The 25,636-nt window shown below is 42.8% G+C and overlaps 1 protein-coding gene across 1 annotated transcript; it reads right to left on the reverse strand.

Annotated features, from left to right (window-relative positions):
- Positions 1–1,731: 1,731 nt before the first annotated feature.
- Positions 1,732–25,601, reverse strand: LOC307099624 (uncharacterized protein). The gene is made up of 4 exons (XM_079771404.1): positions 25,477–25,601; positions 7,239–7,365; positions 6,757–6,829; positions 1,732–5,930 (listed from the first exon to the last, which is right to left on the reverse strand). The coding sequence occupies exons 1-4, from the start codon at positions 25,477–25,479 to the stop codon at positions 3,824–3,826; spliced, it is 2,310 nt and encodes a 769-aa protein (XP_079627530.1). The 5' UTR covers positions 25,480–25,601; the 3' UTR covers positions 1,732–3,823.
- Positions 25,602–25,636: the final 35 nt, after the last annotated feature.

Here is a 25,636-nt window from a genome sequence, read left to right on the forward strand (position 1 = left end):
ATGTGCCGAGCAATGTGGAGCCATGTGCACTTGATCAGGTCACCGTTAAGGCTCTGAAAAAGCTCTTTGTAAGCAAGGCTTACCACCAGAACTCCTTGGAAGTGTTTGCTTAGAACCAAATCTCCCCGTTTTGTTAAAATGAAACGAAACTTGAAATCAGTGCCTTGCATTTGACTCTGCAGTTGGCTCTGCATCAGACTAAATGAGAAATGGTTGTAAGTCAATAAGCAACGTGAATCATATGGATTGAAGGGAGTCTGTATTTTACAATATTGCTGTTTAGTTTTAAAATAATACTTGGCCATTACTACGTCCTAAATGGCATTTACATAAGTGAATTACTGCGACTATATGTCTCCAAAAAGTTGAACTCCCTTTAAATTTAACAATGAATTTCAAGCATTGTAGTGATTGTAGTGTTGTTGTTTGTGTGAAATGTAAACAGAATGAGCAGAAACTGCCGATGGAAGGAGCCAGTAAGACTTCACTGATGTTTCTCTCCACTTGCAGTGTTGAAAGCAGGGCACAGGGTGCGTCCGCTGGGACAGAGTCTCAGCACACCCCTCTGGCAGAGACACACTCGGCTCACGGTAGGGCAAGCCTGTCTTGCCGTTCCTGGGGATCCGGAATCACAGGCACAGAACAGGCCAGAGGGGCTTCCCTGTTCCTTCCTTCAGAAACTATACGTGGACTCGGGATGGCCCCCTGAGACCCTGACCTTCTCTCTTGCTCTGCTTCCTTGTGATGGCATGGTGGGTGTGGACGGAGAGAAAAGAGGAGGCTGGCCAGGCAGCCTCACACAGACCTAGGCTGTCCCTGCGTCTGTCCTAAGCCTTGGCAATGCTGGGCTCTTCCAGGTCTGTCCTTCATGCTTGTACCGCTGGGATGGTCATGGACCCTGATGGAAATGGGGGTGGTCCCTGGGCTCAGAGCTGAGGGTAGTCAGACCTGCAGCAGGAAATCCAGTGCCCTCCAAGCATGCACTGGGGTCTGAGGCCCAACCCCATTCGAGCTAAAGAGGTGTTTTGATTCATTTTTCCTCTTCCAGACACAGTGTGTTAAAGACAGGGTCAGTGGCTGTCACCCACACGCTCCTTCCAGGGCAATATTTACTCCTGACATTAGGGACCCGGGGACAGCTCTTGGCTGTGGGTCAGGACTTGTGTCTCCAGGCCTCCCTACCGATACCTCACAGAAGAAGGTTGAGAACTTACTGACCACCATGCAGATCTTTGGGGTGAGGATGAGGGGAGCTCTGGGAGAGAGCAATGTGTCAGCCGAAACAGACGGTCTGGGATGGGGAAGCAAGAGAGGAAGGAGGGCCTAGGACAGTGGCTCTCAGCAGAAAGGCAGAGCCCAGCAGCCTTCCTCGGGCGAGGTCAGAGCTGCAGCGGCGTCCAAGTGGGCAGATCCGAGTGCCCAGAGCAGGACCAGCACACTGCAGTGAGAGCATCACCCTGTGAGAGCACCATCCCATCACCCCTGTCACAGCATCATCCCATCATCCCTGTCACAGCATCATCCCCTGATGCAGGAGCCCCAATAACCCAGGAGCCCAGAGGATGCTCTAGCCAATCAGATGCTGTTCTTGACTCCAGCCCATCTCAACTGAATTACTGGAAACACCAGACTTCACAGACCGCAGGCTAGTCTGCTTTCCAAGCTTCAGCAAAGAATTTTATTTTTCCATGTAGAAACGAACAGACTTAATAAAAATATAACAAAGCACATTCTCTCGATTCACTTGAGGGGTGAATTTGCCTTTCCCCAAACTGGAATTTAATGTGTAATTAATGCACTAGACTACAGGCCAAGTATTTCTCTTTACAATTAGGGGAGGTTTTGCTTACATCCCCTTTCTTAAGATGGGCATTCACTGTACTTTTACTTTTCATAGCAATTCAAGGGAAAATGTGGTAAAATATAAGCAAAGCAAAAAAGTAAGATGCTAAGTACAAACTACCATGGGAACAGACTCTGCCGACCTTCTCGTCTCGCAAAGAAGACGTGGGTGAAAAATGGAATTCAGCTCGGGGGCTGGGGCTGTGGAGGTGGAGATTGAGCAAAAAAAAAGTGGGAACTTATGGACATGACAACAGTGTGGTGAATGTAGGAATGGTGGGAGGTGAGGGGGTTGGAAAAGGGCATAGAGGGAATAAATGGTCATGGAAAAATAAAAATAAAATATAGAAAAAATATTAAGTTTGTTTTAGTTGTCAAGTATACAGTGTACATTCTCGCATGGTATTGTAGGGATATGAGGCAACATGAAGGTTTCTTACATTTTTACATTCAATACAACTCTCCACTTTGAGTTTTTTCATGACCATTACAAGGAAAAGGGATAGCTGGAGGCTTTCCCACATTCTCTATATGTTTACACTATTTCTCCAGGTGCATTCTCACACGTCCAAGAAAGGCTCTCCCGCATTCCATAAGTTCATACAGTTATTCTTGGGTGTGAGGCCCTTCATGATTTTGTAAAACACTCGACTGGCCTAAGGCTCTTCTACAATCTTTACATGACAGGGCTTCTCTTCAGTGAGTTCTTTCATCCTTTACAATAAAATGGAAGAAATGAATGCTTTCTAACCCTCTTACATTTCTAGGGTCCATCCCCAATATGGATAATCATACATGTGGCACAGCTGAGATAAATGAAGGCTGTTCCATATTCTTCACATTAAGAGTGTTTATCAATACATTTTGTTTTCACATGTCTGTAAAAACTAGCTGGGAACCAAAAGGCTTTACCACATTCCTTATATTGCTATGGTTTCTCTCCACTATGAGAATTTCTGCGAATTTGAAAGGATCTGGGATGACTACAGGTTATCCCACATGGCTTGCATCCATTGGGTTTCTTTCCAATATACATTTCATGATATCTGAGAGAAAAGGCATGGCAAAGAGGTTTACTTCATTCCTTATCCACGAGGATTCTTTCTAAAATGACTTCCTTTGTCTTCCAAGATGTGTGACACAATGGAAGGTTTTCCCAGATTTCTTATATTTATAGGGTTTTTCCCCTAGTGTGTTCTTCCATGCTTTCTAAGAGACTTGAAGGAACTGAAAGTTTTACCACATTCCTTACATTCATAGAGCTTTTCTCCACTGTGTGTGTTTTCAAGTCTGGGTGTGTGCAGGAGGCAACCAACTGATGTGTTTCTCTCACATCAATATTGCTCTCTGGCCGAGACCGGTTTGGCTCAGTGGATAGAGTGTCAGTCTGCGGACTGAAAGGTCCCAGGTTCGATTCTGGTCAAGGGCATGTACATTGGTTGCGGGCACATCCCCAGTAGGGGGTGTGCAGGAGGCAGCTGTTTGATGTTTCTCTCTCATCGATGTTTCTGGCTCTCTATCCCTCTCCCTTCCTCTCTGTAAAAAATCAATAAAATATATTTAAAAAAAATATTGCTCTCTGTCTTTCTCTTTTATTTCCACTCTCTCAATGGAAAAACATAATCAAGTGAAGATTAAAAAAAAAAAAGAACTAGGATTCTCAAAGGCTTTTCTACAATCTTTACATGATAGGGCTTATTTATTTTCAGTGTGCATTCTTTCATTCATTATGCTTTCTCTCCACTATGAGTATTCAGGTGAATTTGAAGTGAACTGGGATGAATAAAGGCTCTCCCACATTGCTATCATTCATAGGGTTTTTCCTTACTATGAGTTCTTTCATGATATCGCAGGGAACTTGGATGAAAGCTTTACCACAATGGTTACATTCATAAGGTTTTTCCCTAGTATGAATTCCTTCATGAACTCGAAGGTCAAATTGATCACAGAATGTTATAACACATTCCTTACATTTATGAGGCTATTTTCTATCATGACTTCTTTTATGTCTACTAAGAGCGCTGAGATAACTGAAGGCTTTCCCACATTGCTTACATTCATAGGGTTTTTCCCCAGTATGTGTTCTTCCATGCTTTCTAAGAAACAAGGAGGAACTGAAAGTTTTACCACATTCCTTACATTCATAAGGCTTCTCCCCAGTATGAATACTTTCATGAAGTCGGAGGTAAGATTGATCACGGAAAGTTTTACCACATTCCTTACATTCATGAAGCTTTTCTTCGTGATGATTTCTTTTATGTCTTGCAGCAGAGCTAAGAAAACGGAAGGCTTTCCCACATTGCTTACATTCATAGGGTTTTTCCCCAGTATGAGTTACTTCATGACATCGGAGGTGACAGCGATCATGGAATGTTTTACCACATTCTTTACATTCATAAGGCTTCTTTCCATCATGACTTATTTTATGTTTTGCAAGAGAGCCTCGAGAACTGAAGGTTTTCCCACATTGCTTACATTCACGGGGTTTTTTCTTATTATGAGTTCTTTCATGACGTCGGAGGTAAGTTGGATGAGAGAAAGCTTTACCACAATGGTTACATTCATAAGGTTTTTCCCCACTATGAATACTCTCATGACATCGGAAGGAATATGGATCACAGAAAATTTTACCACATTCCTTACATTCATGATGCTTTTTTCCATTGTGACTTCTTTTATGTCTTCCAAGAGAGGTGAGACAACTGTAGGTTTTCCCACATTGCTTACATTCATAGGGCTTCTGCCCAGTATGCATATTTTCATGATTTCTAAGAGATGTGCAAAAACTAAAATGCTTACCGCATTGCTGACATACATAGGGCTTTTTCCCAGTGTGTGTTCTTTCATGACGTTGACGGGACTTTGTATACCTGAAGGCTTTTCCACATTGCCTACATTCATACGGTTTTTCCCCAGTATGAGTTCTTTCATGACCTCGGAGGGAATGTGGATAAGAGAAACGTTTACCACAATGCTCACATTCATAGGGTTTTACCCCAGAATGAATTATTTCATGACGTCGGAGGGAAGATTGAATATTGAAATCTTTACCACATTGATTACATTTATAGCGTTTTGTCCCAATATGAGTTCTTTCATGTTTTCTGAGGGCATAGTGATGACGGAATGTTTTACCACATTCCTTACATTCATGAGGCTTCTTTCCATCATGCCTTCTATTATGTCTTGCAAGAGAGCTGAGAAAACGAAAGGCTTTCCCACATTGGTTACATTCATAGGGTTTTTCCCTAGTATGACTTCTGATATGATATTGGAGAGAATTTGAATAAGAAAAAACTTTACCACAAAGCTTACATTCATAGGGTTTTTCCCCAGTATGAGTTCTTTCATGAATTCTAAGTAAAGAGGGATAAGGAAATGTTTTACCACATTCCTTACATTCATGAGGCTTCTTTCCATCATGACTTCTTTTATGTGTTCCAAGAGAGCTGGAAGAAATTAAGGCTTCCCCACATTCCTTATATTCATGAGGTTTCTTGCCTGTATGTGTTCTTTCATGATTTCTTAGACAAGTGGAACTGAAAGCTTTACCAGATTTCTTACATTCATAGGACTTTTCTCTATTGTGTATTCTTTCATTTTCTCTAGAATACTTGGGAGAACTGAAAGCATTGCCACATTGCTTACTTTGATATGTTTTCTCTCCAGTATGACTGTTTTTGTGAAGTTTAAAGTAAGTAAGACGACTAAAGCCTTTCCCACATTGCTTACACTCATACGGTTTCCCAGCAATATGTGTTCTTTCATGATTTCTAAGGGAAGCTGAATAGTGGAAAGCTTTCTCAATGGGGCTGCCTTCTTGTCTTTGAATATGTTCATGATGCTTGAAAGCTTTCTCAGGTTCCTTACATTTATAAGGGCTTTCTTCATATTCCTGACACATGTGAGAGCTCAGGTGGTTATTCAAGGTTAAATAACCCATGAAGATTTGCCTACACAACCTGGATTTAGGTTGTTTTATTTCAGTAGGAGTTTCCTTCCTTTCATTATGATTTGGAATCTGACTGACGTTTTCTCTCCATTTACTATCATCCTTCCTTGTACAGAGACACTTTACCAAATGACTGCTGTAAAAATCAGAAGCATATTATTAATACTCTGTTAACTATTTAATATTTATTAATATTATGACAATGATATTTTTACTGTTTTTCAAAGAAATGCCAGGTTTCTATACATTCCAATTTTTGAAATTGGATATCCTAAAACTTCTGAAATAGGGTGGATCATGGATATTATGAAAACACTTATATTCATTAATGGTACTTCTATATATTGTTTGCAGTTGTAATTATTTTTCACACACTAAACATTAGGTCATATTTCAGAAAAAAACATTTTGATAAGATTATTCTAAGACCCAATAAATTAAAAGTTGGGCTGATACTACTGGATTATCTGTTTACAAGATTGTTTTATGGCTCAGTGATTCAGCATGGACCCACCCGTCAGGGAGTTACCAGTTCAATTCCCCAAAAGAAACCATGGCCAGACTGGAGACTTATTAATCCCAATACAGGGCATGCAGGAGGCAGCCAATAGATGTTTCTATCTCTCCCTCTGACCTCCACACACTAAAATCCACAAAAACATATTTCCGCACCACCTGTGTGGTTCAGTGGTTGAGCGCCGACCTCTGAGCCAGGAGGTCACAGTTCGATTCCCAGTCAGGGCACATGCCCAGGTTCTAAGTTTCTTTCTGTGTGTAGGGTATGCAGGAGGCAGCCATCAATAATTCTCTCTCATCATTGATGTTTGTCTCTCTTTCTCCCTCTCCCTACTACTCTGAAATAAATACAAAAATTTAAATATATAAATACATAAAATATATAAAAACATATATAAAACAAACAAAGATGCTCTTAATTCTTTTTCATATCAATGCCGACTCACCTAACATTCATCCCATGATTTTCATACTGATATTCACTGTCATGGTCTTCACATTTTTCTTCTAAAATACATGCTAGAAAAGGCATTATGAACTATTAAATAATATAAAAAAAATGATTAGGTTTAGGTACACAATGAGGTGTGATCATTCCTAATTTAATTACCAATGTATGCCCTTTCCATATTTCAGTTGTTGAAACAGCATTGATGAGCAAGCAACACTAGTTTTCTAATTGACTAAATAAGTAACAAGTTGTTGCAGGACAGAGTTGTTCTGTGGTTGACGGTCCACCTATAAACTGGGAGGTCAATTCCCAGTAGGCCCGGTTTGCAGACTAGATCCCCAGTGTAAGACGAAAGGACGTGACCAATCATTATTCTCTCTCATCATTGATTTTTCCTCTCATTCTCTCCCTCTCCTTCCTCTATAAAATCAATAAACACATATTTAAAAAATAATAATAATAATTTGTGATACCTACCTACTGATGCCAAGTTCCAGAAGGTTTCCAGCATCACATCTGTGTAGAGTTTCTTGTGGGTCAGATCCAGGAAAGCCCACTCCTCCATGGTGAACTCCACATTAACATCCTCAAAGGCCACTGAGTCCTAAAACATCCCACATATGCATATAGGAGAATGGATGAGACAGACAGCACTGGGGATCTATACATAATTCATAAGAAGTTCACATAAGATATGTGGGCCCCAACATTCAATCTGTGACTTTTCTCTTCTATTATCATCATCAAACAGGAGAGGCCAGGCGGTATGTGGAAATTCAACTTGGAAAAAAATGTACTTGGCCATATTGTCCTGAAGTACTCCAGATTATTAGAAGTAGTTAGATATACCTGAATGAAAATATTCTTGTGGATGAGTATGAATGATCATTTGTTTTTATATTTGTTAGTAACTCAGTTTGACCTTCTTTTCTCTCTCTCATTTCATGGAGATAGGATGTTAGAGTTAGAGCTCAGGCATGAGCAAGACAGGACAACTTAGCCCTCTACAAAAGTCCTCTACTCATGAGCCTGAGGGTTACCTCATACTGATTTTTAGGACACATAGACACATATATTGAAATCATAAGATCACACTCAATAGAAATCCTTCCCGCAGAATTGTAACACTGTAACTGGGACCTGGACCTTGAGAAACAATTTTAGACTTGGCATGTCCAAGGGCCTTTATTGAAGTCTGCAATATTTTCATGTTGAAGTGGAACATTATTCCAAAATACATAAGGAGACTTGGGGGTACTGAAAATATCAGGAAGAAAACAGTACAATTTGTCTAAACACTATATTCTATACCTGAAACTAATACAAAATTAAATGTAAACAGTAATTGTAATATAAACTATAAATTTAGGCATCTATGGTGTTTATGGAGAGGAAAAATAAAAATCATTAAGATGTCCATACTACCCAAAGCAATCTATAGATTCAATGCAATTCCTACCAAGATACCAATGGTGTATTTCATATAACTAGAACAAATATTCAACAATTTTATATGGGACCACAAAACAACCTGAATAGCAACTGCAATCTTGAGGAAAAACAAATGTGGATGAATCACACTACCTAATATCCAACTGGACTACAAGGCCATAGTAATCAAAACAGCATGGTCCTGGCATAAAAACAGCATAGAAATCAGTAGAATGGAACAGAGAGCCCAGAAATAAACCCATGCCTTTATGGTCACAGAATACTTGACAAAGGAGGCAAGAACACATAATAAAGTAAATATAGTATATTCAATAAAGGATGCTGGGAAAATGCAAAAAAAACAAAAACCCAAAAACCTAGAACAGCATCTTACACCATGCACAAGAATAAACTAAAAAATGCATAAAAGACTTAAATGTGAGACTCAAAACCATAAAATTCCTAGCTGAAAAAACTGGCAATAAAATTGTGGACATTTCTCCTAGCAATACTTTTTCTGATATGTCTCCCCGGGAAAGAAAAACAAAAGAAAAACAAATGGGACTGCATCAAACTAAAATGAAACTGTCAACAAAATAAAAAGGCAAACAACCCAGTGGGAGAACTTATTCACCAATGAAACCTCTGGTAAGGGGTTATTACCTAAAATTTATAAAGAATTTATACAACCCAACACCAAAAATATAATTTAAAAAAAGGTCATGGGTTCAGTTCCCGATCAGGGCACATGCCCCAGTTTTGTGTTTGATTTCCAAATGGGGTGTGAATGGAGTTAACCAATAGATGTTTTTCTCTACCTCCGTGCCCCCTCCCCTGCTATCTCTCCAAAATCAGTAAAAAGCAAACCCACTGGTGAGGATTTAAAAACATGAAATAAAAAACAGCAAAGAAAACAGGTTATATAAAACAAAAATGAGCAAAGGACCTGAACAGATACTTCCCCAAAGAAGACATATAGATGGCCAATACACATATGAAAAATGCAAATTAAAACCACAGTAAAAAATCACCTCACACCTGTCAGAATGGCTATCATCAGTAAAGGCCCAAATTACAAATGTCAGTATGGAGTTCCCTCTAAACTTAAAAATACAAGTGACTCATGACCCAGTGATTTCATTTCTGGGATTGAACAAAGAAATTCAAAGCACTAATTTTTAAAAAAAATATGTACCCCTGCGTACACAGTAGCATTATTTACAATAGCCCCGATTTGGAAGAAGCTAAAGTGCCCAACAGTAGGCGAGTGGATAAAAAAGCCGTGGTCCAACTCAATTGAATATTACTCAGCCATAAAAATGAAAGAAATCTTACACTCTGTGACAGCACAGATGGACCTGGAGAGCATTATGCTAAGTGATTAAACCAGTAAGAAAAACACAAATATCACATGATTTCATTTACCTGTAGAATCTAAGGAAGAAAAGAAGTTAACAAAGTCTAAAAAGACTGAGAAACAGAGAACAGACTGACAGCTGTCAGAGGGGAAGGCCGATGGGAGACTGGATGAAAAAGGGGGGAGGGATTAAGCAAAACAAACAAACTCTTAGACTCAGACAACACCATGGGGATTACCAGACAGAAAGGGGGTGTGAGGAGGTAAAGGAGGGAAAAGGGGAGCATTAAATAGTGATGGAAGGAGACACATGATGTATTATACACTTGTACACTTGAAACTTACATAATTTTCCTAGCCAATGTCATCCCAATTTGTTTAAAAAAATTTTTTTCAATCTGAAAACATAAAACTTACAAAAGTGATTTTCTCTGAAAACTTGATGCTACTCTAGCGGCTCTTCTCCCAACTGGTCTCATTTCTGAGCTCTCCTGTGAGTTCCAGCAGCAGGACAGTCTATCCCAGGCATAGGACCTGCCCACAGCATAATTCCCCTCAATGCCGCTTCCAGAGAGACAGCACACCCACTGATGTCTGTGTGTAGGGAACAGAGGAAAGGTTCCCACTCACCACTTGTGATGCCAGAAAAAACAATGATCTATTCAGTAGAGCAATGACCAAATAGGGAAACCTCTCTTGTCTTAGGTCCAGGGAGAGGAGGGAGTAAGACAAGCTCCCAGTTGAGCCCTGATTATTTTTTCTACAGAGCAGGGGTTGGGAACCTTTTTTCTGCCAATGGCCATCTGGATAGTTATAACATCATTCACGGGCCATACAATATCATCAACTTAAAAATTAGCCTGCTATCTTTGGTCACACATTTATTTAACTGGCAGAGCCAGATCAAATGATTCCAGAACCATTTAAAGAGGGCCCAATACCATACTCTGCCTGCCAACTGCCTAGAAATGCATGAAACTGTCCACTCTGGTACATAGAAGTGAGGCTCAACAGGCTCAGCAATGCCTCATGGGGCAGCACAGCTCCCGGCACCATCCGCCCGGCCCCCAGCAGCCACAGGTGAGCAAGTCTGAGAAACAGAAGACAGACCCACACGGCTGGTATATTGGGATGTGCTGTTCCTGGCAGCAAGTTCAAGTGTTATGGTCACTGCAGAGGAGTGGATGAGAGTGATGCTGGTGTGTCACCCCTCACACCCACACCAAGAGAGCAGGAAAAGCCTTAGGACTCACATAGACGTCTCAAAGGAGGGCCGGGCTGGCCTCTCCAGCAGCTGAGACCTGGCTTCAGAGCCAGAAATGGAGCCTGGTGTGGTCATGTGGGGCTTCGAAGATGGTCCTGGGCAAGAGTTCTGCACAGGCAGGGATTCTGTGGTTTGAATCACCTGCTGCTCTATAGGAGACACCACCCAGGCTTTCTAATCAGCTTGTTCAAGTGGGAGGCAATAGGGACAAGGGTGGACTGAGGCTCAAGCTGTCAGCAGGCAACCGTCAAAAAATGCATAGTCCAGTTGCTTATTACAAGATTAAAAAAAAAAAACCCTGCGGATCTTGTGCTCTGCTGGGGAGTCAGCTGCCTGGGCCTGAGTGTGGGCAGACTCTGCAGGGGTCCTCAAACTAAGGCCCGCGGGCCACATGCGGCCCGCCAAGGACATTTATCTGGCCCGCCGGGTGTTTTTGCCGCCGCTACCGGTCCTGCTTAGCAGCCGACTTGTCCCGGGCCCACAGTGCGCATGTGTGGAATGTGCGCCGCACTCTCCGACTCCCCTCCTTCTCTCTGAGGGACAGTGAACTGGCCCCCTGTTTAAAAAGTTTGAGGACCCCTGCTCTAAGGTGTCAGTGATTGAATTGTGTGCCTCCGGGGAAGGGGTCATTCCCCAATGTTTCCGTGAACCTGACTGGTGCCTCCTCCTAAAGAGAGAGGCCCTAGTCCCACCTCAGGACTCCTAGCATCAGGCCCTCCTGGTGGCTGCACCATGCTGAGGTGTGAGCAGAATCCAGGACAGACTGAGTTGGGTGCTCAAGGCTGAGTGCCACTCCACCCACCATCCCCCAAGCCTGATGGGCACCTTCCTCTCAAGAGAGACCCTGAGCCCCGCCTGCCTCACACTTAGTGGGCCTGCCCTGCAGAGATCAGGTTCCTGGAGAATCTGGCACAGACTGAGTTGTGCGGCTCTAGGTCTGGGGCCATTCTTCCTTCCCAGGCACCACCTGTACAGAGTCCTCCCTCACACGGTCAAATTTTGGGTTGTTTTTGCATCTGATAAACTCTGCTGGCCTCTTCCTGAGGACTTCCTGAGGCCCTGCCCCACCACAAAGGTGTGGAGCATCCAAGAGTAGTGGCTAGACTTGGTATATATTGGGACATTTGCTAAGAAATGATCAAAACTCTATTTGGGGGGGATTGGAGGAACAAGTGCTGGATGTATCAGCATATGTGGGCAGTGAGCCTTCAGTTGGACCTTTCTATGTTACAGATTTATTGGAAATAAATGCAGAAATTTACATACTTTTTATATTTTGTACTTAACAAATCATTCTAGAATGTAATTCCTTTAAATAATAACAGTTTAGTTCCTAAAATGTATTGAATTTTCAGAAATTTACATGTTTTTAAAAATTATGTTTGTATTGATTTCAGAGATGAATGGAGAGAGAGATAGAAGCATCTATACTAATTAAAGGGTAACATGCTAATTAGAGCAGATGACTTCCAGATGTCCTTCTGGACAAAGCTGCAGCAGCTGCCTGAGGCTCAGGCAAGCTGTGGATGGCAGCTGCCACTGGGAGGGCCTGAGGCTTAGGCAAGCAGCGGTGGCTGTGAGGGCAGATAGTGGCAGCAGCAGAGGCGTGATGGGGGCGTTGATTTCCCCTGATCGGCTGGTTGCCTCCGGCACAGGGAGGCCAGACTGAGGCTTAGGCACGTTCCCGGCGGGGAGCGGGTCTAAGTAGTCAGTAGGACATCCCCTGAGGGTTCCCGGACTGTGAGAGGGGGCAGGCCAGGCAGAGGGACACCTCCCAGTGCACAAATTTTCATGCACTGGGACTCTAGTTCTATATAATAAAGAGCTAATATGCTAATTAGACCAAAAAGCAGAACGACAGTCCGGATGACCTTCCGGACAAAGTGGGCGCTGTGAGGGCCAGCCAAGGCAGCCGGGGCTGCAAAGGCCGAGGCACTTGCGCAAATTTCGTGCATCGGGCCTCTAGTCAATAAGAATCACTGATCAGTTGTCTCCTGCCTGATCACTGCTGGGGATCGAGCCCACAATGAGGCATGTGCCATTATCGGAATCGAACCTGGGACCCTTTAGTCCACAGGCCAATGTTCTATCCACTGAGCCAAAATGGCTAGGGTTACATAATGTGTGTGTGTTTTTTAAATTTTTATATATTTAATTTTTCTGTTATTCCTCACCTGAGGATATTTTTCATATTATTATTATTATTTTTAGAGAGATTGGAAGAAAGAGGGAAAGACAGAGAGAAACAAGAATGCAAGAGAAACACATTGCTTGGTTGCCTCCTGCAGGTGCTTCAACAAGGGCCCAGGCCGGGGAGGAGCCTGCAACCAAGGTACATGCCCCTGACCGGAATCGAACCTGAGACCTTTCAGTCCACAGGCCAACGCTCTATCCATTGAGCCAAACCGGTTAGGGCTACATTATGTTTTAATAGTGTGACAACAGTTAGAATACAAATTCAATCATGTTACCATTTTTAATGTCTATGTTCTCTACAGACATGCCACTCAAACAATGATCTAAAAATAAAAAATGTGCCTGGTAGGTGTGGCTCAGTGGTTGACCTATGAACAGGAGATCATGGTTAGATTCCCAGTCAAGGTACAATCCTGAGTTTTGGGTTTGATTCCCAGTAGGGGGCATGCAGGAGGAAGCCAATCAATGATGTCTCTATCTCTCTCCCCCTCTCCCTTCCTCTCTGAAATCAATAAGAATATATTTAAAAGAATAAAAATGACTCAAACCCCAGCCGGTTTGGATCAGTGGATAGAGCTTCTGCCTGGGAAACAAAAGGTCCTGGGTTGGATTCGGTCAAGGGCACGTACCTTGGTTGCAGGATCCTGATCGGCCAGGATCTGTTCGGGGATCCTGAAGGAGGCAACCGATTGAAGTGTTTCTCTCTCTTCCACATTCTCTAAAAATCAATGGAAAAATATCCTGGAAGATTAAAAAAAGAAAAAAAGTGCCTGAAATCCTAAATATATTCATTTTACATCTAGAGTTTGTCTTGCCTAAAAGGGGAAAAAAACACAAACTATTTGCTTTCACAAATTTCCTTGCTTTTTCCATCTTGTATCTTTCTCTCTCTCTTTCCCCGCCCCCCACATTGTATTTTCAAACAACTGACATTTTCATTCACAAGAAATTAGAGTGAAAGGACTTCCTTTGTCAGTGGATATAGGATTTGAAGGAAAGAAACACATACATTGGATTCAGCTCAGATGAGCAGCCTGCTTCCCACAGGACAGAGGAAAGCCAATTTCAGAAGGTTCCACATTCTAGACTCTCCTGACTGAGACAGAACCCCTGGAGTGTCACAGTCCCTGGGGAAGCAGAGGAGGGACACCTGAGCAGCCAGCCCAGGAATGAAGTCTGGGAGCTCCAATTCCCTCCTATCCCTGGGGAATAATGGAAATGTGCTGGGCAGTTAGACATAAGCTGATCAAGGAGAAGGGGCCAGGGGCAGAAGGTCATGCCTAGCAGCAGACATCTGTAGGCTGGGACCTCATCCCCAGGGTGACCTTTCAGCCCATAGCATATTGCTGGCCATGCAGTTTAGACCCCGGACTTTTTCCCCCTAGAAATAACCTCTAGGCCACACTTCTATTTTAGCTGCAGGCCCAGAAAAGCAGCAAAAACAGAAAAGCAATGCCAGGGCTGACCTCAGAACAAGCTGCATTGAATGAAGACCTGTGTCCTGGCCCACAACCAATCAATCGGTGCAGACCCAGACTTGAAGGGACACATCTGGAAAGCTGCTGAATATGCTGAGATTTTCCCGGAACCTCCTTTAAAATCTCCACCCTTAAGCCCCTTAGGACAGAGAACCCAGCTTGCTCTCCTTCCTGGGAGCATGTCCCAACCTCTCTTCACCCACCCATCCCCCCAGGCATGTAACAGCTACCTTTCTCACTTCTAAGAGCCAGGGGCCCTTCCATTACCTCTATAATTTGTTTCCTAAGCCCATGCCTTCTAAGAATTTCTTCTTCTACCTCTGTGATTTCCCAAATAAATGTTCTCTTATAGTTTGAGTCTTGGCTCTGAATTCATCCCCAGCCAGAATTCAAGCACCTATGCTGCTGAACCCAGATCCGGTCCAACCTCTTGGGTCTAACACGAGGTGCTGCTCCCACCATGCCACCGCCAACAGATGTGCTCCCTCCCTTAGGCTTCAGCTCACAGTGAGGGGGGTGCTGAGCTGGATTCAGTGTAAGGTTCTGACCCAAATAAACTCCCGATTTCACAATCCCTAACCCAGGACACACCCTCCTGACTTTCCCAGATTTTCTCAATGTGCACCCACACCCTGGATGCAAAACTTCAACCGATGCCTAGAAACAGGCCCAGGGGGACCTCAACTAAAACCTCAGAAGGGGCATCACCCCCTCCTGCAGGTGCACTTGCTTCCCCAGCTTTCCAGGGCTGTAGCTTTGAACAATGGACCTTGAAAGGCCTGACTCCATCCTGTCCCTTGCCCTCCATCTGAACTATAGGCACTCCATCTTGTTCCTGTAACCTCCATTTTGTTAGAACTGCCATTTAAAATTTTCCACTAAACACAGATGGTCCTTTGTTCTGTTAATTCCAGGAAGTAACTAAACCAGATAGCCTCCCTGATAGAAATAACTCTATTTCTAGTTTCTGTAAGCACGTTTGCTTGAATAATGGGAAAAATAAGACATTTGGGGGGAGAGAGGGGACTAACAACCTGAATCTGTGCCAGTAACCTAATGTACATTCTTATCAACCTATAGTCTAGTCCAGTGATGGGCAACTTTTGAGCTTGGTGTGTCAAACTTCGCCAAAAAACTGAGCATAACTCGGGTAGTCTGTCACTTTGAGGAAAAAACATTATTTCGCAAATGTTTCATCCTCAGGAGCAGCAAATGTTTCATCCTCAGCATGCGGCCGCCTCAGCAGCCGTGTGTCATCAGAAATGGCTACGCGTGTCAGTGCTGACACGCGTGTCATAGGTTCGCCATCACTGGTCTAATTAATTATCTGGTCCTGCAAGACGCTCTGCCGGCGTGGGGGTCTGATCCGTCCTTGGTTCCTCCCATGCCAGGTGTCTTCTCATTATCTGAGTCATGCTGTGCTCAAGGCTACAAGCTTTCTGTGAGATATCTGCTAAGCACACTGCCCCCATTCCAGCACATGGGGCTCTTTTGCCTTTATAAGCTAACCCCTAAGTTCATTCGGGGCCGTGAGAATTTGAGAGACATAAGTTCTCCCGCGGCCACCAGCTTCTGAAATAAAGACTCCAAATTCGGCTCTTTGTCTACGGTGTCTTCTGTTTATCTCACTGAATTTCCAATATAACATTTGGAGGCCCCAGCAAGATCGTGCCTACCAGCCCATTTGGTATGACAGCTTGGGAGAGGCAGATTTTAGCAAAAATAACTTTAAGATGCCAGTCAATGTTATGAAGAGCAGACTATGGTAAGATCTGTGAACAACAGACTAAGAACTAGGCTGCATTCTGGCTGTAAGTCCCAGGCAATATAAAAAACATCTGAAAGATTCATGAAAAGAACTCTGATTTAACTCTTGTCTATATGTTGTGGGCACTTGTCTGTTGATTGTTGTTTTATCTGTTTGTTGTTTGGTTTAATTTGTTTATTGTTAGTCTTTTAAGCATGCCTTTAATTCAATTTTTAAAAAAAACACACAGTAGACTGCCAGACCATTACTAAATTTCCCCAGATTAAACAGAATGTGGGGATGAGGAGAGAAAGTTAAATTTCAATATGAGCGGCACACGTGGCCAATAACACAGGTTCTAAGAAAGTTCCCTAGACAGAAGGAAGTAACTGAAAAGGGCCCCAGCCCATAGACTAGTCTTTTGGTGATCCTGTAAAATGGATGTGAACTCCCAGGAGTGTTATTAACCCTTTACACTCGCTTGCTTTTTTTTTCTACTCAGGATTTAATGCTAACCGTGTCGAGTCACACTCGACATCCAAGTGCAAAAGGCTAAAAGTCTCATTTTTGCCATGTTTTTATTTCCCAGTCCATCATTTGAAATTTAGATAGATGAGACATTTCTCACAATTTAGGAATACGTCTGGGATTTCTGTACTTGTGAAGAGATAAAGGCTAGATTAAGAGAAATAGCGCACAATTTTGGGTGGCTCTTGAACTGAGCCCCATATCTCTTCATGGATGCTATAGAATAAACCCAAGACAGTTTTTCTTTAAAGGATGGCAAAAACGACACAAGGAAAATATACAGGCTGGGCTTAGGCAACAAGATTAGTGTTTCCATAATAATGGGTAGTTCTTGAATAATAATGAACTGCATTCCAAGGTTGCCTCACAGGTCCCAGGGCACTCCTGTTTTTATAAAGGAAAATAAAATAAAATAATAAAGCCACTGAAAGTCAGCAAGTTATCGCTGTTACAGAATTTGCCTTGGGTAATAATAATTGGCTTTAAAATCTCAAAGTTGTTAAGGCAAAATATACATAACTAAAATGAAAGTTATATGGTAAATCTTTTTCAGTGGTAATTATATATGACTAAACATAGTTTCCAAAGTCCTAAATATCTAGGTATTTTAAATGACAAGGTACTGAAATGTCAGTCTGAGTTTGCCTCATGTGAAGAATCTAGAGAATAGAATTGAATCTATTAATAGAATGTGCCTTGTGTTTTGTTTGAAATATATCCTTAGAGATGTGGATATATTGCTAGTCTGAGAAATGCTAGGTGTTTGGCTTGCCAGCTAGAGTTTGAGGCTTCTGGGAGTTTGGAGTTCAGGTTAGGTTGGGAGAAACTGTATGGTTGTGATGGCAGAGTGCATGGAGTGTGGAGGTTCATCTTTAAGAGGACTGGTTCTTGTGTTTTCTCTGGAGAGAATGGTGGTTCGGAGTGTATTGTGGTCCTTATGTGTATTGCATGTGGTGGAATTTCAACCTAGAATATAGTATTTTGTTGGCCTTATTAGAGGATAAGGACTAATTCTATGGTCTAAACCAAATTTTTAATGCTAAAACCAGTTTGAATTTAATTGATGTCTTTTAAAAATAATTACAAAAAGTGTATAATATAATCTTTGGGTTATGCATATTTGATAGTCTTTCCAAGTTAAATTTCAAGACTTTAACCTTTTGTACTCGCTTGCTTTTTCCTCGATTCCTTTATTCTAATGCTAACCGTGTCGAGTCACACTCGACATCCGAGTGCAAAAGGTTAATTGAGAGATAACTTTGGGACATTTCAAGGGCCCTGGAATGATTCAAGGATTTATTCTCTCCTCTTAAAAGAAATATTTTTAAACTAAATTATGCTGATCTAATATACTTGAAATCATGTGGGAAGCTTTATCAAATAAAAATTAATAACTGTGTTCTATTTAAATACATGTAAGCAATTGGTTCTAACAAAGTCCACAGTAAATTTGCAAAAAGAATACTATTTAAAAGTCAATTTAACCTTAAAAAGGAGAAATTTTCAAATCTCTTCAACCACTATTTACAAAGTAAATTAAAAAGTTATTATTCGGGCATTAAATCTCACCATTAATGAGACACCATGAAGGAAAAGAAAGTTACTTTTACTTGAGATGTATGCATTGCAGTATTGGCCAGCATGTTTCTCTCCTACTAGTTTTTCTGAAAAGCAACAAAGTTGGTTGTTCTGTTTAAAAGAAAGTAAAAAATTTTAAAAGAAACTCCCTAAATGTGACTTAGAGCTTGCTCTAGGAAAAAATACAGTGGGAAATGCTCCTTAAATACCTAGGAACTCTACTTAAAAATCAATGTATTAGGCCTCAAAGGGTAGAAATATGAAAGGATTGCCTCAGGACCTTAAATGACTTTTAGAAGTTATTAGAGGACATTAATTAGTTAAGACCTTATCTAAAAATCTTGCCCTAACCGGTTTGGCTCAATGGATAGAGCGTCAGCCTGCGGACTGAAGGGTCCCAGGTTCGATTCCGGTCAAGGGCATGTACCTTGGTTGCGGGCACATACCCAGTAGGGAATGTACAGGAGGCAGCTGATTGATGTTTCTCTCTATCCCTCTCCCTTCCTCTCTGTAAAAAATCAATAAAATATATATTTAAAAATCTCTACAGGAGAAATGACAAGTTTATTAAATATGCTTAGGAATCCTAAGAAAGTTGTTATTAAGTGTATGCACAGGCCCACAGTAGTTTTTCTAATTTCGTGGCTCCCATGTAACAGCAGTTTGTAACCATCTAAAAAATATAAATGCCAAGTGGTTTGGAGCCATCTAGTAAATCCTATCTTCCCTAAACCAAGGACACTTAAAAGTAAATAATTTGCATTTTTCCTCCTTAACCAAAGCTTAAGCCTATATACTCAAAAAGACTGATAGCAGAAATCCGGTGGGATTGGGCCTAAATGGACAGTCCGACATCCCTCTCACAACCCAGGACCGCTGGCTCCCAACTGCTTGCCTGCCTGCCTTCCTGATTGCCCCTAACTGCTTCTGCCTGCCAGGCTGATCACCCCCTTTACCTTCCCAAAGATAGTGAAGTCACAACCTATACCTCAGGCATTAACCATTTTTACAGATGGATCCAGTTCTGGAAAGGCTGGATACTAACCACTCCCCTGCCAGCCTGATTGATGCCTAACTGCTCCCCTGCCAGCCTGTTTGCCCCTAACTGCCCTCCCCTGCAGGCCTGGTCACCCCTAATGCCCTCCCTGCAGGCCTGGTCCCCCCTAATGCCCTCCCTGCAGGCCTGGTCCCCCCCCCCCAACTGCTCTCCCCTGCAGGCCTGGGTCCCTCCCAACTGCCATTCCTTGCAGGCTTGGTCGCCCCCAACTTCCCTCCCCTGCCGGCTTGGTCACCCCTAACTGCCCTCCCTTGCAGGCCTGATCCCTCCCAACTGCCCTCCCCTGCTGGCCATCTTGTGGCGGCCATCTTGTGTCCACATGGGGGCAGTCATCTTGTGTGTTGAAGTAATAGTCAATCTGCATATTACTCTTTTATTAGATAGGATTTGCAGGATTCCCTGCATTGTGCTGGATTATGCATAGCACCTGAAAAAATTCAAAGGACATTTACTTTTTCTTATCTTGGCAGACACATACACCCACTGGGGTCATTTGGCAAGCTCCTGGAGTTGTTGAATGGCTATATTTGGCTCATTCTCCAACTATGGTATTAACTCCTTTCCATGATTTGGTTTTCCAGCTAATAGCTTGAACCTGTCTTCGATCAGGGCAGTTAAGTGAGCTGAGACCCTGACCTTATTGTAGTGCCATTTACAGCTATACAGCAAGACTGGCTCTGGCATCGATCGACAAGTTGGCAAGTTGCACTCGCTAATTACTCCAGACAGGTTGGTAACCATTATCCAGCAAATAAGGTTTTACAATTTCTCTCAGTTACCACCTTTACCTTCCCAAAGATAGTGAAGTCACAACCTATACCTCAGGCATTAACCATTTTTACAGATGGATCCAGTTCTGGAAAGGCTGGATACTACTGCAGCAGGGGAGCAAAGGTCCTTCAAACCCCTTATATTTAAGCACAACGGGTAGAAATACAAGCTCTTACTTATGCCTTGACAGATTTTGCTATGGAGCCCATCAACCTATATAGTGATAGTGCTTATGTGGTAAGTATGGCCAGTAAAATAGTTACTATAGGGCACACTAATTCGGAGGAACTCTTTCATTTATTTTTCAGCCTTCAAAAAGTCATTAGAGAACAACAATATCCCTGCTTTATAGGTCATATCCAATCTCATTCAGGTCTCCCTGGTCCATTAGCTATAGGAAATGAAGCTATTGATCGCCTCCTTGCTGTAATGCAAAAGGCTACCCCATTTTCTCTTGCCCAGTCCTCCCATGCTTTGCATCATCAAAATGCTGCTACCTTTCGCAAACAGTTCCGTATTTCTCGGGAGCAAGCTCGTCAAATTGTTAAGCAGTGTCCTCAGTGTGTAATTCATTGCCCTATACAATCACTAGGGTTTAACCCTAGGGGTCTTAAACCTAATCAAATGTGGCAAATGGATGTCACCCATGTACCGGAATTTGGTAAGCATAGATGGGTACATATTAATATAGATACCTGCTCTCGCTTTATCTTTGCAACTCTCCAAGAGAGTGCCAAGCATGTAATTAATCATTGGGAATGCAGACTGGTGCAACCATTATGGAAAACAGTATGGAGTTTCCTCTAAAAATTAAATATGGATTTTCCATTTGACCCAGTGATCCCACTTCTAGGAATATATCCTAAGAAAACCTGAAACACCAATCAGAAACAATGTGTGAACCCCTATGTTCGTAGCAGCACAATTTACAATAGCTAAGATCTGGAAACAGTCCAAGGACCCATCAGTAGAGTGGAATAGAAAGCTGTGGTACATTTATACCACAGAATACTATGCAACAGTAAAAAAAAAAAAAAAGAAGAATCTATTACCCTTTGAGATAGCATGGAGGGACCTGGAGAGTATCATGCTAAGGGAAATAAGTCAGTCAGAGAAAGACAAGTATCACATGATTTTACTGTTATGTGGAATGTAAGTAACAGAACATCTATCTTCTATATCTATATATAAAGGCTAATATGCTAAGTATTACCGTCCTGGTAATGATGTCACATAGCAACACCCAGCTTCCTCTCCCTAGCGACTAGCCTCCTTGCAGTTTCTTCAGCACAGGCACAGGACTTGCTTTATAGCAGGTGGAAACATTTGCACTTTAACCAAATGCATGTGAAGCGTTTTCACATGCCTCATCTCATTTGATCCTCACAGAAGTCCAGGAGTAGGTACATAGGAGACTCGGTGGAATCCTATTTTCTTTTTATTAACCAGAAAATGGAGATTTAGAAACCTTAGGAACTTAACCCAACTGAAAAGAAGTAAGAAATGGTGGACCTTGAAAATGACTTAAGGTATTCTCACTGTACAGAATATAGTCAAACACTGTGCAGATAAATATTTAACCCTTTGTCCTCCCTGCATGATCTACAATAATAACCTGCTTCGTGTTGATATTCACTGCTGTGTTGCTGACAATTACCTGAGAGAGCAGTTGGGGTGCTTCACTGGGCTGGAAAAAGTTTAGCTACGTCAGAAAGCAGGTCTAATTAAGCAAGTTTATTCTATATAAAAGGCTAAGTTGACTCGTGCCTGCACGATACATATAAAGCTCTCGCTGGCGCCAATTGCACATGTGTATTTCAATCTGTCATTGTCGATCATGAATTTGGTTGACACTTCTATTATAGAGAAAGGGAGAATAACAATATTAAAATATTTCTTCTAATTATTTTCCTTTCAATGTGCAACTAATTCGTACACTGGGCCACTAATAAACAGATCAAAGGAGTGGATCCAGAGACATGAAAGTATGGAAGACAGTGCAGAATCTCAGAGGGAAGGCGGGAGAAGGTGGGTGGGTAGGATTTAATCAACTAAAGACTGTGAATGCATATACGCATAACCCATGGACACAGACAATAGGGTGCTAAATAACTGGGAAGGGGAATGTAGGGTGGGGGGTCCGGGAGAGGGCTGGAGGGGGTCAATGGGGGAAAAAAGGTGATATATGTAATACTTTCAATAGCAAATAATTATTTTTTAAAAAAGGAAGTACAAATTGATAGTTACAAAATAGTCAAGGGGATGTAAAGTACAGCACAGGAAATGTAGTCCATAATATTCTATTAACTATGTGTGGTATCTGATGGGTATTAGGCTTTGTAAGTTATGTACACGTCTAATCACTATGTTGACAACTGAAACTAATGTATTGTGGCAACTTATTGAAAAAAAAAAATTTAAGCCCTAGCAAGTTTGGCTCAGTGAATAGAGCATTGGCCTGTGGTCTGAAGGGTCCTGGCCAAGGGCACGCACCTTGGATGGAAGTGCCCTTCGCGGCCTGAGCCCTGGTGGGGGCACGTGCAGGAGGCCACCAGTGGATGTGTTTTGCTCACATCTATATCTCTCTCTGTCTTTCCGTTTCTCTTCCACTCTCTCCAAAATTAATGGAAAAATATCCTCGGGTAAACATTTAAAAAAAATTTTTTAAAGAAAATAGTGCCCACACACACAGAGGACTATTATTGTATTATTCCGCCATTAGAAAAAGAAATTCTGCCACTTGAAACAACACATTCATGGACTTTGAGGGCAGGATCCTTTGTGAAATAAGTCAGAAAAAGAGAAAAGCCATGTGTTCTCACTTATCTGTGAGATACACGGCACAGACTGATGGTTGCTAGAGATTGCAGGAGTGGTGTATGGGGGTGTGGTGGGGGTCAAATGGATGAAAGGTGTCAAAAGGTACAAACTTCCAGTTATTAAATAAGTCATGGAAATGCAGCTTGCAGCACAGAGACTGCAGTGAGTAATACCATATTTCAGAGGTGAAAGTTCCTAAGAGTAAATCTTAAAAGTTCTCTTTACAAGAAAAAATATTCTGTAACAATGTATGATGACAGATGTTAACTAGACTTATTGTGATGATCATTTCACAATATATATAACTATCAAATCATTATGATGTACACCTTAAACTAATATAACATTGTATGTCAATTGTAACTTAATGAAAAATAAAATCCCTGTCATAGCTGGTTTTGCTCAATGGATAGGACGTCAGCCTGCAGACTGAAGGGTCCCAGATTCGATTCCAGCCAAGGACACATGCCTGGTTTGCGGGCTCGATCCCCAGTAGGGAGCATGCAGGAGGCAGCCAATCAATGATTCTCTCATCATTGATGTTTCTCTCTCTCTCTCTCTCTCTCTCTCTCTCTCTCTCTCTCTCTCTCTTCCTCCTTCCCTCTCCCTTCCTCTCTAAAATCAATAAGATATATTTTAAAAAATAAAATCCCTTCTATGAAAAAAAAAGATTACAGTGGATTTGAAAAACTGCCATCACCTAGTGATGTCATACCCATCACAATGTCATCGGGAAATGCATTGCTCAGATGTTTCTGATGATGCTGGTGTAAACAAGCTTCCTGTGCGGCCAGTCCTGTGAAAGTCCAGCACATACAGTTACGGTCACTACATAGAAACCTGATGATGAGAAACTGGTTCCTGTATTTGCTGTACTATCCTCTTTATCTTTGTGAGCTTTCTACTTAGTGCAGTGGTTCTCAACCTTTCTAAGGCCGCGACCCTTTAATACAGTTCCTCATGCTGTGGTGACCCCCAACCATAAAATTATTTTCATTGCTACTTCACAACTATAATTTTGCTACTGTTAGGAATCATAATGTAAATATCTGTGTTTTCGGATGGTCTTAGGCGACCCTGCCAGCAGTTCTCAACCTGTCTTAGTGAAAGAAAACTTTGCTGTGAAGCAGTATGCTGTTTTATGCGGGCAGCAGCCACAGAGGTCTTGTGTTGACTGAACCTTTTGATTGCATCATTGCCTCCTGGGCTTGATAGAATCTGTTTTTGGTAAATTTCCTGGCCTAAGTGTACAGTGTGATAAAGTCTACAGTCGTGCACAGTAACGTCCTAGGCCTTCATATTCACTCACCAACCACTGACTCCTGCAGAGCAGCCTCCAGTCCTGTAGCCCATTCAGGGTCAGTGCCCACACGGATGTACCATTTTCTATCTTGCACACCACATTTTTACTGCACCTTTTCATAAATGCTTACTACCACTGCATTACAATTGCCGACAGTATTCAGTACAGTAGCACGTTGTACAGGATTGTTCCCTAGGACCCACAGGCTACACCATATGGCCTAGGTGTGTAGTAGGAAACACCATGCAGGTGTGTGTAAGAGAACTGAAAACAACAAAACTGCCTCAAGATGGACTCCCCAGGTTCAGGGGTGCATGACTGTATGTACCTGCAGTTTCACCTCTCCTAGGAGTAAAATTCTAACCCAGTCACTCTGCAACTTGCTGTTCAACACTAATCTGTCTAAAAGCCTCCTGCTGTTCCTTCCCCTAAGGAAGGTGACCCTGCCTGAAGCAATCCCTTCTTTTCTTTAGCTAATAACCTCTCAAAGCCACTTCTTTCTGCCTATTGTAAACGCCTTCCATTTTGAACAGCTGCTCAGATTCTATTTACTAGATGGGATGCGGCCCGATTCTTGAATGGGAATCAAGCCAATTAGACCTTCCACTTACTCAGCTGAATTTTGTTTTTAACCGTTTGAAAAGCACCACAAAACAAACAGCTGATAAAGATGCTGTGACTCAGAGAAGGAAAGTTGGGGTTTAGGATTCGGGGGAGAGACTGGAAATGCAGGCATTGGCTGCAGAGCAGGGCCTGGGGGACAGGGGGTGGACTTGAGAGCCTGCTCCACAAACATCAAAACTCAGGAGAAAACGGGATCCTTCTGGGGAGAAAGGAGGGACAGGGGGCCCACAGACCACAGCTCCTCCCAGGCACGAACCGCGGAGACCGAGTCACCACTGTCCCCACTGACCCTCCACGCGGTCACCGCACCAACTGCGGAGCCGGGGATGTGGGTGCAGAGCTGCCCAGACTCGCTCCGCAGCCGAAGGCCCTGCCGCGGGGACAAACCGGACCCCGGGTCCCGGCTGGGCCCACACTGCGAGCCCGAGGGGCCTGCGGTTTCAGCGGAGCCCCCGGGCGCCTGGGGTCTGCAGGCCCCGGACCTGACCGAGGAGAGACGGTCCCGCCCCGGCGGCTCCACCCGCCCCTCCTCCCCGTCTCCGCGCCCGGCCGCACACTCACCATTTCTGGTTTCCTGGGCCCCCTGAGTCCCGCCTGCGGCTCCCACCACCTCACAGACCGCAGCTCCACAGATGAGGACAGAACAAGGGAGATGGGATCCCAGTGCAGCTGAAGCAAAGGGAACAGCCAGGTAGTGGCAGAGCGTAGCCCTAAGCACCCG

This window comes from Cnephaeus nilssonii, assembly GCF_951640355.1.
Source record: "Cnephaeus nilssonii genome assembly, chromosome: 5".
Taxonomy (NCBI): Eukaryota; Metazoa; Chordata; class Mammalia; order Chiroptera; family Vespertilionidae; genus Cnephaeus; species Cnephaeus nilssonii.